Consider the following 15,351-nt stretch of genomic DNA (forward strand, 5'->3'; position numbering starts at 1 on the left):
ATTTATGTGCATTCTGGTCCACGCTGAAGGTGATTATATATACAGGGTTGGTGGGACAACAACAACATTTTTGTGCAAAGTGGAATAGGACTGTAAAATAATCTATTTGTCATAATCCAACTTTTAAATTGATGTCGTCCCAGATGTCGCCGCTGTGGAGAGATTTGCATTTGCCAAGGTGAAAGGCCCGGATGCTCCGCTGCAATCAGTTCAGAGCCGGAGAGTGAACGCTAAAGGGCTCTTCTGTAAGTTATTTTTATACAGTGTATGCATGGCAGTGCACATTCAGACATCAATTTGAACTCATCCAGTTGATTAATAAGACTTCCACTGGAGAACACAGACTGGCAGTAGAGCAGTGGAACTGTTATTAGAGAGCACCATCTAGTGGTTGTTCATATAGTAGAGTGTTTAAAGGATATGGCTGGAGATGTTTAGTATTTTTGTTATTGTCAACAATGAATTGATCCTTTTAACACGTATAAAAGCTAAAAACTGGCCCAAAGCTCCTGGATTTCTGGAAGAACATTCAAAAGGAGATAGATTAATTTAATTAATTTTAATTATTTAGGTTCAGCACTTTGCATACAGAGTATACTTGCTGATAATATATATATTTTTTCTGTTTTTTTTTTCTTCTTTTAAAGCGGGGAGTACATTAACAAAAAATAATAATAACAGTATAATAACAAAAGAAGAAGAAAAGTAATAAGAATTGGAGGCAACATAACAATAAAAAATTAAAAATAGAAAGAAAAAGTTTTAAAAAATGACGGTCGAAATGAAGACATAATAATTAAAATAACAATAATGAATAATAAAAATAAATAAATAAATTATCCAGTAAATAACTAAATACATCAGTTAATTAAATGGATTTGCATTTATATAGAACCTCTCTAGTCTTCCAAAGCGCCTGGCCATCAGGATCTAATCTAAATACTCATCCACACACCGATGGCACAGCCTTCAGGAGCAATTTGGAGTTAAGTATCTTGACCAAGGACACTTCGACATGTGGACTGGAAGAGCCGCCAACCTTTCGATTGGTGGACGACCCGCTCTACCTCTGAGCAACTGCCGCCCCGGTCCATTTAGTGCCAGGTCTGGAGCTTTCAACAAACTTCATCAGTTTCCGAGCAGCTACTAAATTAAACCTTGAAGTGAGTTTTTTCTTTTTCAACTGCTGTTTTCCAAGGTCAAGAATGAACTTCACTTTTTAAAGGAATACTTCACCCACAAAATGATCATTTGTATATTAATTACTCGCATTGTGTTACCTTGAGTTCTTGAAGAAAACTTAAAAGTAAATGGGGGCCGCGTTTAACAACAGTAAAACTATATCAACATCCATTTACAAACTCTCCCAACTCGTGCCGTATAATCACTGCAGCTGCCCTTATAAAGTACATACTGTTGCATGCAGTATGCATACTATTGGGACATATCGTCATAACATTGCACCTTGAACTTTGACCCTCTTGCTCATACATTGTGGGTTAGAATAGCCAGAAAAGCATGCTGGCTTGCAAACTGCAACAGACATCCCTATTTTTGACACACTATGTATTATTGGGGACATACTGAATCTTTTTCTTTCATACTAAATAGTATAGGTATATGCAGTTGTATGTTCACTACTTCCCAAACACATGCATCTTCACTAAAACCAACTATTTAAAACACTTCCACATAAACAGTCTCACGCTTTCACAGGCGTGCTACTCGTCCGTGTGAGTTTCAAGTGTTTTAAACTGTAAGTGTTAGTGAAGATGCATGTGTTTGGGAAGTAGTGAGCATACGACTGGATAAATGAGACTTTGATTATACTGCACGAGTTGTGTGAGAGTTTGTAAACGGATGCTTTTTGATTCTTCGTTCACCGTGGAGGCATGCGAGAAAAACGGTTTTCATCAAGAACTGAAGGTAACACGGGGTGAGTAAACAATATACAAATGATCATTTTGTGGGTGAAGTATTCCTTTGAGCCAACATGAAGGAAAAGCTCAGAAACTTAAATAAAATATGACTGAATATGATTTCTGATGTGTGTAATAATTGAAAGCTCCAGAACGGCCGGCTACTACAGCTGTTTCCAAAGTCAAGAATGAACTTTGAACCTCGAATCAATCTTTTATTTCAACTCATTTTATTGTGAATTTGACACAGTTACAATACAAGACTTAGAAAAAACCCACAACACCTTTTTTTTTCCACACCACGGACACCAAGGACACTCGATAGCTACGAACATAAAATAAGGCCACTCCACTTTAAACCGTTTTGTCCGTTTGAGGGAAAAAGAAGACAGCGGCTTTCTTCGACTTAGAGGTTGTGACCTTCAGGGACGATAAACAAACAGTAAAGGTCAACAGATCTCACATGTCACACTGGACTGACACCGTCGTGTGTTGGATTTCACAGATGTTAAAGGAAATTACTGTAGCTAGTGTACAGTAGATATGAAGATGCTGATTTGCATTTTGGAGGAAGGGGGGGGAACAAGTTTAGACAGCTGATTCGTTGTCAGCGTTGTTCTCCTTTATAATTATCTTAATAACACTGCTGTGACACAGAATTACAATGGTGTGGTATAACCAATTTGTATATGCATCTTAATTGGTGACCGCTTTCACACAGTCCTGACCAAAAAAAGAGCTACATGAACATTTTGACATGATCATTTAACACACTTCACTGATTTTTGAAAGAATACTTTAAATGAGTCCTCAAAATGCAAGAGTGGAGAGTGTGTTCCTACCTTCACTGGAGATATAACACAGTCTGACTGTTAGTGGGATCATTGTAGGCTTTTACAGCTAGATGGCGCTCTGAGGCTACATTTGCAATGAAAGCCTTCACCCCTCCTCCTCCTCATCCCTCCAAAACAAACTCATCTAGCCGTCTCCTCTCCACCTCCTTATTTCATTTAGGTCCTCTCTGTCACCGTCTCTTCTTCTTCACCTCTACACCCTTTAACCTCCTCCTTTCTCTACCAGTCTATCTCTGGGCTTCTCCATCTCGTCATCTCTCCCTCTCTCACTCTTTCTCCCTCCCAACCCCCATCACCGTCTCCACAGCTCCTCTCTGTCCTCTACTGCGTGGCCACAGCCTGAGTTTCTCCTCCGGAGGTCACTATCTGCATCAGGCTTCCTGAAGCCGGGCGGTCCGCTCCTGTGGTCCATTTGAAGAACATTCTGGAGTAAAACAAAGAAAACACAAACATTATTCGTCGTGAAGCAGTCAAAACCCCCAACATGTCCATTTGTTTATACCTGACATTGGCTGAAACTTAGTTGACAATATCATATGAGTGTTAGTTGACTAAGAATTTCTTTAATCGAGGAAAGCCCTAAAAAAAGGGTTTGTAAATGAAAAAAGAAACATGTTTATACTTTAAACAGTAAGATAAGTGAGAAAGTAAGAAAAATATTGTTTTAGTATTAGTACCAAAACCCTGATATCATATCCACACTAGTATTGAAAAATAACCAGCTGAATTAGCAACTTATAATAAATAATAGTGATGTAACCTTTTAGTGGACAGAGGCTAACTTTAACTGACAAATGACACATTTACAGCCTGAGTCCTCCATATTTTTTATGTTGAATAATGAATTTGACGACCTGTGATTCCAACGTAATGACGTGTGCTAGAAAGTAGATCTTCTCCTACAGTCGTGTGCAGGTTTTATGAATGAAGTTTGTCGTTTGAAAGCCAGAAAGGCGAGTACGGTAGAGGATAGGAAAAAAGACAATGAAGCTCTGAGTGCCACATCCCTTCATTTCCCGTTTCTATTTCTGTCCTCAGACCCTCATCTGTTTCCTCAGGGATTATCAAACTGGATCAAATCCAGTCTAATCTCTCCTGGCCTACACAGAGCGTAAACACAAACTTCTGTTTCAATGCATTCGGGGGAGTTCTAGTACTCTCGAAACACACTATTTCCAATGTACTTAGATTTATTCAAATTTTAATTAAATCAAATAACTGGCTTGGTCTAGGTATGAAACTGTAGTGGATTAATATCAAATTCTCATCTCCCACTGACATTTTTGTTTTAGAAAGTTTAAGAAATGTTGAAAAGATGGATAAATTAAAAAAGTATTAATCACATTTGCACTAGATTTGACAGCAACAAATGCATAAGAAAAAGGTAATAGCATTGCTCAGTTAACCTGTTAGTGATCAGACGGCCTGCCCTCATATGAAACTATAAAAACATGAGGAATCCATTGATACCAACTATGTCGTGTTAGCTTGTTGGGAAGGAGGCTAAATAACGCTCCAAAGTTAGGGTAAATATTGGCGAGGAAAAACTGGCATGGCCATTTTCAAAAGGGACCCTTGATCTTTGACCTCGAGATATGTGAATGAAAATGGGTACCGACGAGTCTCCTCTTTACAGACATGATTTATGATAATCACATGCAGTTTGGGGCAAGTCATAGTCAAGTCAGCACACTGACACACTGACAGCTGTTGCCTGTTGGACTTGAGTGCACCAGATTGATGCATTTAACTTTAAAATGTAGGCTTCAAAATTCTCTTTCTAAATGCACGATGTTTAAAAAGTCATTGAGTAATCATGTTAAATAATCATGGTTATGATTTTTGACATCATTTCAAGCCATGTAATGTACATTTCCATACACCTACTATACGCTGAACTAAAAAAAATCAGTGTTAAGGCAATTGGGGATGATGGCTAATATAAATCATTGAAATTATGACTCTAGAGCAGAAGAAAGCAAACATCTGGTGAAGTTCTATTGATGAAAACAGATGTTGCAGAGCTCTCTCCAGCCTGTAAACAAGACCAGGAATTATCATTCGCTTCAGCACTCACTCTGCGACGTACTCCAGCGGTGTCCAGGAACCGAAATCCGCGTCTGGCATGAACTTCCTGTTCATCGGCGTATCCAAGGTTACCCTGTCAAATTAAGCCAGATGACAATCAGGGGGGGGGTGAGCGGCAGAGAGAAAGCAGAGAGCTGGCTGGAAGGAAGACTGCAGCACCTCCACACATACAGACCACAAACAGAAACAGAGAGCATCATGTTTCTGTTTTATTATCATATTCATGACTTCAAATACCACTTAGCAATTCAACACAGCACGCTTTTCTTGTCACCTTTAGTACAAGGATGCTAATATTAACATGCAGTGTCCCTGTGTAATAGCTCATAAACAACAAAACATTTTAACCCAGGTGTACTGTAGTATTTTCGTCAAGGTGTATAAGCTACATGAACACTCTGTTTCCTGACCTTTGAAGGAATACTCTCGTACACAAATGCTATACAGTGTTGGTATATGCTGGTGCAGCAGGAGTAGGGGGTTGGGGATGCAGGCTGTAGCAGAAATGCAAGTCATGTGGCTAATGCTGAACAGATGTGACAGCAGCATGCTGGAGAGGCAGTCGCATGTTGGTAGAAAAATACAACCAAACAGAGAGCAGGAGCAGGAAACCCCCCCCTGAAAACCCGTTTTTAGCTTCTCACGATGACTTTGCAAAAAAAGCTGGGTACAAAAAAATGGATTTAAATTCAATAAGCGCCCAGGGGAGACGATGATGCAAACGCAACCGTGTGCGTCATTCATTTAAAACAGATCATGTGCACAACCCCGAGATCTACGGGGTGAAATTGGCAGCCTTATCCATCCTTTTATTCCTGCAGCTTATCTTCACCTAGCACTTATCCATCGAACGTAACAATAGCTTTCATCTTCACTCCTTTAACTGGCTGCTCGCGGTGTATTTAAAGATGCACTGAGAAAGATATTCATGTTAAATATGCAGCAATTCTTTCATCCTAAAGCACAAAATGAGAACAGAAAAGAGATTCCCATCCACACTAACTAAGACCTGTATATTTGTAATGAAATGATGCCGCTGGGAATGGACTCAATGGACAACAATAACTAATACAATTTAGAGAAAAAAAAACAATAAAGCATCTTAAAGCATCCCAGACCATCCAGATTGGTAAACATGAACGTGTTGTGTGCAGTTTACTAGCATCATGTTACGGTGTCTCAGGCTATTGAAGTTCAAAGAAGTCTAATATTTTACTTTTGTTGCTTTAGCCGACAACATACAAGGTTGAAGCAATAAACTTTCTCTTCTGTTCAGTTATTCCTCATTTTAGTGTGAGCCCAAGGCCTAAAGTTTTTAACTGCAAGGACAATAAATATTAAGGCTGCAACGAACTGTCTATTGGTTTGTCTGTGAAATGTCAGAAAATGTACATCAGTTTCCCTGAGCCCAAAGTAACATCTTCAAATGTCTTGTTTTATTCCTTTAACAGTCCAGAACCAAAAGATATCCAGTTTAATAAAATCCTGGGAATTTGCCGTCAAGCGACCCCAATGTGACGGCAAACATTTTGCGGTGGTCCCACAGAATAAATGAACTCAATAAACTAACTGTGGCGTTATTGTGAAATATAACGTCAGTTGCTCTAAACCAGCGCAATCTAATGACCACAAAGTAAACATCATTTGGTCGGCATTGCGAACAGAACACGTACAAAGTGTCTGCTTACCGTGTTAACTGGTGACTCTCAGTCGAATGCATCGTGGTTGCTCGTAGTGACGGCAGCTGTGTCCTCGTAAAAACCTTCAATTTTACTTTAATCCATTTTTTTAATACATACTCACCTGTGTTTATTATCTACTCCGACCATTTACGTAAGTTACTACGAGCAACCACGGAAGCATTCGGCTGAAAGTCACCATTTAATACTGTTAGCAGAGAGTAGAGCCACTATGACTTGCCACCGCAGTAATGGCAGCGCTGCTAGATGGCGGAAAACATAAAGCAGTTGCAACAGATTGTGTTGCTGCAGCTAAGATGAGCGACTGAATATCTGTATTGGGAAAAAAAGGCCGGCCCACCGGGAAGATTCCCGAACTTCATGATGCCCAGTCCATGCCTGCTACAGTATAATCAAAATACTAGGATCATGAAAAAAAGAATTAATGAAACAAGTAACTGGTTGTTGATTAATCGACTAATTCTTACACCTGAAATTCACATTTTCCACAGAAACAGGTTGAATTGAAAGATAAACATCTTTTTTGAGACAAAGTAGATTTAAAAAAAAATTGTGGTTATTCTTCCAGATGGCGGGTCGAGTAGACAATCTTACAAAAATGAGACTTGGTTTGCAGCAAAGTGCTTATTTCTCTTTAAAGAAATCTTTTCATTATCAAATTCTCACACGGATCATCAGCAAGCAAGTCAATCACGCTGCAGATGTGGTTTGAGAAGTTTCCATTAAAGTTTTGACACATGTTTTCTGAGTCATCGATTGTAAACTGACTACAGCTGCTATCCTCCACAAAAGAGCACAAACATTTTTAGAGCCACCAAGTGGAGGCTATTTCAAACTCAAGACATGTTTGGTAGACTATAAATTCAAAAAAGCCTCTACCTGTGACTGTGATGTTCTAAAATCATCACCTCAGGACTAAATGTGCATCATGATACAGTGTGTGTACACAACATTTCAACTCTTACTTACGGTAGTATCGCCACAGCAGCGGCTCCTGATGGCAGCCCACTGTTTTTAGCTGCGAGACTCTGACACAGCTGGTGGACGGCAGCTTTGGCCATGCCGTATCCCACCATGCCTGCAGAGATACAGATAGAATATTTCTGTTAGTGTCCTGGAGGAAATTCAGTTTGCAAAGGCAACATGAACCACATCGAATGCATCGCACACTGTGCCCGGGAGTGGATGGCATTGATTTAGTGGAGAGAGGTCAAGTGGAAAGAAATTGGAGAATCTACGGAAGGAAACTGAAGTAGTCAGCAGGTATGTTTGTGTTGTGCTCTGATAGACGGGATGCAAACAAATCACATTCAATTTACATACAAAACATCCCTGACTGCTTCTCTCTGTTTCTACACCATGTTTCTACATGGAACCAGATAAAGTTAGAAGAATGTTTTGCAGCTTCAGCATCTGGAAACAGTGAGAGCCTCCTCCCCCGAAACATTTAACAAGTTTTCTGAAGTATGCTAAGCATCTGCACACCCCACGCAACCAATCTTATGACCAATGAGAACGAGGGGAGGTGACATGGCTTTTAGAACAAGCTTTTGTCTTTCACCAGTTTTTCACGAGTTAGAGATCCCAGTGCCAATGCACCAGGCCAAGGACAGTGAAACCCTGACGGGTCACGTGTGGATGAGCCGATATGCATCCATCAACAATCTTCAATCTTCTTATCATCATCATTTGTCCTTGAAACCCAATCTGCTCTCACTGTTAACCTTTTAGGAGTAACGGCGACATGTCAATGTAACGACGGGAAGTTCAGGCTAATTTAAGTTTTTTCATACAAGTTATTCTCACTTTGAGCAACACTGCATGGCAAACGATGCCCGACGAAGCTGAAATTCGATCCGACTCTAAAATGAGTCGTGTGGCTCAAAATTCGGGCCAGAAACGGGCTAAAATCATACAGTGTTTACCCAGCTTAAACCCCCGTCTTCGACCGTCGCCATCCTGCAAAGGTAGTTCTCAAGCTGTGAGCGATATATTCTAATGAGCTTGCATGTGCCATAGGAAGGGGAGCCAAATCTGAATGGCTTATTGAATCACATGTTTTCCCACAAAAACATGGACCAGGTTGAAAAATAATGAAGTTACCCCTTTAACAGGCATGATTTAATAGAATAACATTCTTCGCTGTGCATCCAAACACTGAAAGCTATCTTTTGCATATTTTAAGAGGATAATCAGATTGGGGATTATAAAAAAAAAGTCACGTGGAAAGCACAGAAAAGACCCTTAACCTTCTGTGGCTCAACCTCTGTCTTAAATCCTAAAATCAAAGGTTAGGATTATTAAAAAGCCCTCCACGAGGTTTGACAACGCTTTCTTGGTCTGTTACCTTTTAAGTTTGTTTTGGATTGTCAAATTGTAATTGGTGATCGATTCAGAACAGCCACTTTACTTGCTGAGGTGACACTTGACCGTTTATCTCCCACATCTGCTAATATTACATTCATTCATAAAACTTTAATATACAACGACCTTCAAAGTCACCTGGTTACCCTAATCTGCTTTTTCCCCCATTTTCCGCTGGTCAGATGATCTGGATTTGCTCATTAACTTTTTACTTACTTTGTTTTATCAAAGCACACAAGAAACAATGTGTTGGTTATATTTCTTAACACGTGACTCTTGATACTGATTCATATTTAATTAGACCACACAGTTATATGAGTTTGAGAACAATAGATATCAGGAACCCCAAACTGCATCAGTGCAGTTAACGCACACTGTCCATGAGGATAATGTGTGTGGAGCCACAAATGCTGAGTCATTCTCTTCAGCAGCCAATGAGCTGCTGTGCTCCGTGCTGACTGCTGAGCCAGGGCTTTGTATTGAGTTGAATCTGAGCCCATCACATGGTTAGCTTGGACACAGGGGGAGACTGATCACATGGCACCAAACCAAAGCCTCTCTGGATGCCACAGAGCCTGACACGAGGCCGGCGGGTGTCACATTAACAATGGTTAACTACAAGTAGAATTAAATTTACCGGAGCACCATCCAAAGATATGAAGAAAAGGTTTCCTGTGCACACCGACATGTTTGTGTGGCTGTTTTTTAACAGATCTACACAAGATGTTCGATCCACAAGTCAGCTTGTTTGATGCTGAGAGCTGAACATGACTTATAATTTCCAATAACGCCTTTCTCTGCATGGATCCAAGCTTAAACCATCTTTAAAGGGCAGGTCCATCTGTGTTCTTTTCTGGTCATCTGTGGCTCTGGAGAAGCTTTCTATGGTCTGAGAAAATAACCATCATCCTCTCTGTTTCAGCTTGAGACTATTATTGTTTTATTTACATAACCAACAAGTCCTTTTCTATTCATTAGTTATCTTTCGTTTATTGGCTTCTGTAGTCATTAGCTGCTTTAATGAACCCCAATCAGTTGCATTTTAATTATTCAGTAAGAGTAAAATGAGTGAGCAGGTCAGAGTTGAGTCAATAGCTCAAGGACACTAACAAATCACCGGGTTGCTGCTTCCACAGAGCTCATCAGCTATTCTTTCTTTTTCCCTCTTGTTTTGTTTTCTTGGATCCATTTTATCGACACCTTTTCCTCTCACTGTTGTGAGCTGCGTGAGATCCCCCGTGGCTCTGATCATCAGTACGTCAATTCCCTGGTCAGAGCCCTGCAGCACTTTCTATTACCCACATTACATGAATTGGCAGGTTGGACAACAAAGCTATATGCACAATGTGTTCTTCAATATATCAAAGTCTGCCTGCAGCCCTGACGTGACACGTGGACCAACCAGGTCATCACGATGAGAACGGTAAACACATGTGTGTGTGTGTGTGTGTGTGCTAAGGTACCTCCAGTGCCTGTCAGAGCTGCTTTGGCCCCGGACAAAGTCAACAGTCCGCCTGGTTTTAGGTGCAGAGTGGCGAGGTGGCTGGAGATAGTGGAGGTCCACACGCTCTGTTTCCACATCAGATCTGTGTTTTTGTATAAATCTAAGAGAGACGAGGAAAATAATTATAAATGAAAGCGTCATTTTAACTCACTGGTTTCTTATAATTTATCCAACATGCTTATTGTATAGATGCATCACCTTATTTAGTTCAACATTTTTTGGGAAATACAAGAGTTACATGAGAAGATATCTACACCACTCTCATGTCTGTCTGTTACAAATATAAGGCTACAGCCAGCAGCTGTTAGCACAAAGACTGGATACAGAGGGAAACAGTTAGCCTGGCTTTGTCCAACAGTAACAAAATCTGCCAACAAGCACCTCTAAAGCTCACAAATTAAAAGGCCCACACCAAGCCGACGTTCGGGGCTGACGGTGAGTGTCTGTCGGCCTAGTTTTTTCGGTGTTTCTTGCACCGTCGGCTCTAGTTGTCAGACGCTTTTCGGCCGATCCAGCATGTTGAATCGGCGGCGGAGCCCGTCGGTTAGAGAAATCACTCTGATTGGCTGTTCAGCTTAAACGAATCAGTGCACGAGAAGAGAAACGGACGTGAGGGAAGCAAGCAAACGGGTAAAGTCAAGAGGAAAAACACAGAAGGCTCTTCTCATTTTTCATCTTCGTCTCATCCGATCATTCCAACACAGATATTTTCCGATATTTTTGAAGCTAAGTGGTGAGAGTGGATATGAAAATGGTCGGCAAACGCTGCTTTGTTTCATGTACGTATCATAACAACGGCTTGTATATCCGCAGTCCTCGATCTTCTGGTTTCCGTTTTTGAATGACGAATACAGACTACCACCACTTGCTGGTAGGGAGAGTTATTTCCTCTCACGCAGGCGCAAAACGTACGTGCTAACTGGCCGTTGGCTTTCGTCTTTGCGGTGTGTTCAAATGCAACTTGTCGGCCAAGACAAAGGCGACGTGAAGCGACACAACAGTCGGCCTTCATCGTCGCTAGTTCTTTGATGTCGGTTTGGTGTGACTGGGCCTTAATATCTCATTTGCTTAATCCATACAAAAAACGAAATGGGGTTTATGTAGCAGATTATTACTTGACTCGGACCAGAAACTTATGTCATTTCTACACTTTAGTTATTGGGCAGAATAAACAAACATGATAAGTGTTCATCAATGAGTTTTACAGGTGCTGAGACAGGTGGAGCCAGGCTAGCTGTTTCCTACTGTCTCCAGTCTTTTTGCATGAATGGAAGCAGGAGACAAATGGCTGATGATTAATGTTACAGCAAACAAAAAAAATTGAACTCCGACCTTTGGAACTAGCGCTCCCTCCCGCCCATCCTCCTGCCACACACAAGATGGCATCCACTTTCTGTTCCCCTAGCAACTGGGCCACATCTGTCGACACCTGCACAACGTGAGAGATGACTATGAACACCTATTTTTCATAAATGCCATTTAAATGTCGACTAGCTCTCAGTACACATTCTGCGCTGCGTTCGGATCAACAAACAAAATTAGGAAATTGGGGGAAAACATTCACAGTAGGTGATGAATACAGGGAGTTTCTTCATAACCTTTATTACAAAAAAGGAAAAATACAAGTATGTCCTATAGTTTGGTGACAAAGACAATTATAATGTGACATATAATATATAATAATAATAGAAAAAATATAATAATAGAATGTGTTAACATACTATCCTGTATCCAATAAGAATATAATTATTACATCAACCACATTTTGTATTTTCAAGTTTTATTTGTCTTGGAGTGACCTGTCCAGGTTTTACTAAGCATTAACTGGATAAACAGCATAGAAAATAAATATATTATATTTTTTAATAAAATACAAATATATTTTTTATTATTTATTAAAAATCATTGCTGGATTCTGAATGCACTAGCAGTAACAGTATGTGTACGTCTGGCATCAAACAAAGCAGTCGAACCAGCAATGTCGTGGTGAAAAATAATATATATATAAATATATATATATAATATACAGTATATGTATTATATATAATTACATATATATATATAAAAATATATATATATATATATAAATATATATATACATGAATATATATATATATATATATATATTTATATATATATATTTATAAATATATATATATATATAAATATATATATATACATGAATATATATATATATATATATATATATATATTTATAAATATATATATATATATATAAATATATATATATACATGAATATATATATATATATATATTTATAAATATATATTATTTTTCACCGCAACATTGCTGGTTCGACTGCTTTGTTTGATGCCAGACGTACACATACTATTACTGCTAGTGCATTCAGAATGATTTTTTATAAATAATAAAAAACATTTTTGTATTTTATGAAAAAATATAATACATTTAATTCATTTTCATATATGAATATTATTGTTACATTCACGAACTTTTCTCCCTTTTTTTCCAGTGTGACTTGAACGCAGCATTAGCATACACATAACCATGTTATATGATATTTATAAACTACTGGATTTATAACCACAGTTAGACTACAGCTGATGGTGCTGACGGCTCTACTAACATCTGTCAGCTCTTCGGGTTTGACATTAACGACACAGAAACATATAAAACATGTATAATTCATCCTGATGCTACCTGACCTGTCACCTGTCTGTAGCTCACCTGTCCAGCCTGCTCGGTGAAGGACTCACTCATCTTCACCAACACGTTCTCGTTCGCCTCCTCGTTTGCAGCCATGTCGATGCAGGCGACCCACTATTAATGACATATAAACACAGTTAGCTCCTCAGGTAGCATGGTGTTATAGCATGTGGACAGCTCTAACTGACTGCTGTGTCTCACCCATCCTTTAGACTTGAAGTGTTGGACACACTTTGAGCCCAGAGCTCCTTTTCCTCCATAAACGATCACCCGGTTTGCAGCCATGTTTACTCTCTGATGAGCAGTGAGCAGTGAGAGGGAGAGCTGAGGCTCAGCTGCAGATATAATACACACAGAGAGACAGACAGGGAGGAGGAGGAGGGACAGACAGACAGACAGGGAGGAGGAGGGACAGACAGAGACAGACAGACAGATAGAGGAAGGGGGCGTTTCTAGTGTTGTGCAACAGGTTGGCGGAGCTAATGCTGCGTTCAAAGACGAACGGAAACACCACAATTACAACCATGTGAACCATGCAGCCTATGCGTCATCCTCATTATCAGTCATTATCCAACTCTGCTGGAGGACTAGGATATATATATATTTATATATATAGTCATATATATATAGTCATATATATATAGTCATATATATATATATAAATATATTTATATATATATATAGTCATATATATATATATATTATATACAGTATTACTATAATATATATATATATATAAATGTATATATATATATATATATATATATATATATGAATATATATATATATATATATTATATACAGTATTACTATAATATATATATATAAATATATAAATATATATATATATATAAATATATAAATATATATATATATATAAATATATAAATATACAGTATTACTATAATATATTTATATATATATATTATAGTAATACTGTATATAATATATATATATATATATTCATATATATATATATATATATATATATTTATATATATATATATATAGTCATATATATATATATTATATACAGTATTACTATAATATATATATATATATAAATGTATATATATATATATTCATATATATATATATATTATATACAGTATTACTATAATATATATATATAAATATATAAATATATATATATATAAATATATAAATATATAAATATACAGTATTACTATAATATATTTATATATATATATATATTATAGTAATACTGTATATAATATATATATATATATATTCATATATATATATATTTATATATATGATATGACTATATATATATATATATAGTCATATCATACTCATATATATATGAATATATCTTGTGCAAAAAAAACAAAAAGGGTTATAAAACGGTCAGTTTTTGCTCCCATTTTAATGATTTGACTTAAGTTACTATTATTTATTTATTTATAATATCCCCTGGCATATTTTGTGTTTTATGTTACTTTTATTTATTTATTTTATTTTTTATGTTTGTTTGTTTTTATTTATCTCTTTATTTCCTTTATATGTATAGTTTACCTATGTGTTGATGTAATTGTTCTTTCTATCGTTTACAAATTTATAATAAAGCAATAAATCAACCCCAAAGGTAATAGGAGGGTTTAGCAAAAGTATGTAAGTATAGTCAGGAACATTTTAAGTATTAAAGTGGACATATTGTGAAAAACTCACTTTTTCAGTGCTTGTGCTCATACATTTGGGTATGTGTTGTTCCTACCAACCCACAAACTGTGAAACAAGACAACCCAGTCAGCTTTTTTGTGGGCTGTCTAGATCAGAAAACATGTGATTCAACAAGCCATTCAGATTTGGCTCCCTGTCCTGCCACATGCAGGCTCATTAGAATATTTGACCTGCTTTGATCAAACAAAGTGAGTAAAAAATGAATGATCCAGCATCATCTGTGCAGCAGTAACAAGAAAATCAAATTAGGATAACCAATTGACTTTGAAGGTTGTAGTAAATTAAAGTTGTATGAATGAATGCTCAGTTAAATGTTGGAAATAATATTAGCAGATGTGGGAGATAAACGGCCAAGTATCACGTCAGCAAGTAAAGAGGTTAAGTGTACACAGTGAACACAAACATGTTACCTGCTCTGAATTGATCATCAACTCATGGAGGGCTTTTTTTAATAATCCTTTGATTCAGGATTTAAAACTGAGGTTTATCCCCAGACGTAGAGAGAGGTCTTTTCTCTGCTCTCCATGTG

The 15,351-nt window shown here is 37.7% G+C and overlaps 1 protein-coding gene across 2 annotated transcripts; it reads right to left on the reverse strand.

Moving 5' to 3' along the window:
* Nucleotides 1-2,132: 2,132 nt before the first annotated feature.
* qdpra (quinoid dihydropteridine reductase a) lies at nucleotides 2,133-13,542 on the reverse strand. 2 transcript variants are annotated; one of them, XR_012595631.1, is made up of 8 exons: nucleotides 13,320-13,542; nucleotides 13,140-13,232; nucleotides 11,762-11,858; nucleotides 10,389-10,529; nucleotides 7,531-7,639; nucleotides 4,851-4,934; nucleotides 2,442-3,197; nucleotides 2,133-2,390 (listed from the first exon to the last, which is right to left on the reverse strand). XR_012595631.1 is itself a non-coding variant. In XM_074649143.1 (7 exons), the coding sequence occupies exons 1-7, from the start codon at nucleotides 13,401-13,403 to the stop codon at nucleotides 3,095-3,097; spliced, it is 711 nt and encodes a 236-aa protein (XP_074505244.1). In that variant the 5' UTR covers nucleotides 13,404-13,501; the 3' UTR covers nucleotides 2,133-3,094. The 2 variants fall into 2 exon arrangements, 1 of the variants encoding a protein (XP_074505244.1); XM_074649143.1 differs by having other exon boundaries at nucleotides 2,133-3,197; nucleotides 13,320-13,501.
* Nucleotides 13,543-15,351: the final 1,809 nt, after the last annotated feature.

This window comes from Sebastes fasciatus, chromosome 10 (genome assembly GCF_043250625.1).
Source record: "Sebastes fasciatus isolate fSebFas1 chromosome 10, fSebFas1.pri, whole genome shotgun sequence".
NCBI lineage: Eukaryota > Metazoa > Chordata > Actinopteri > Perciformes > Sebastidae > Sebastes > Sebastes fasciatus.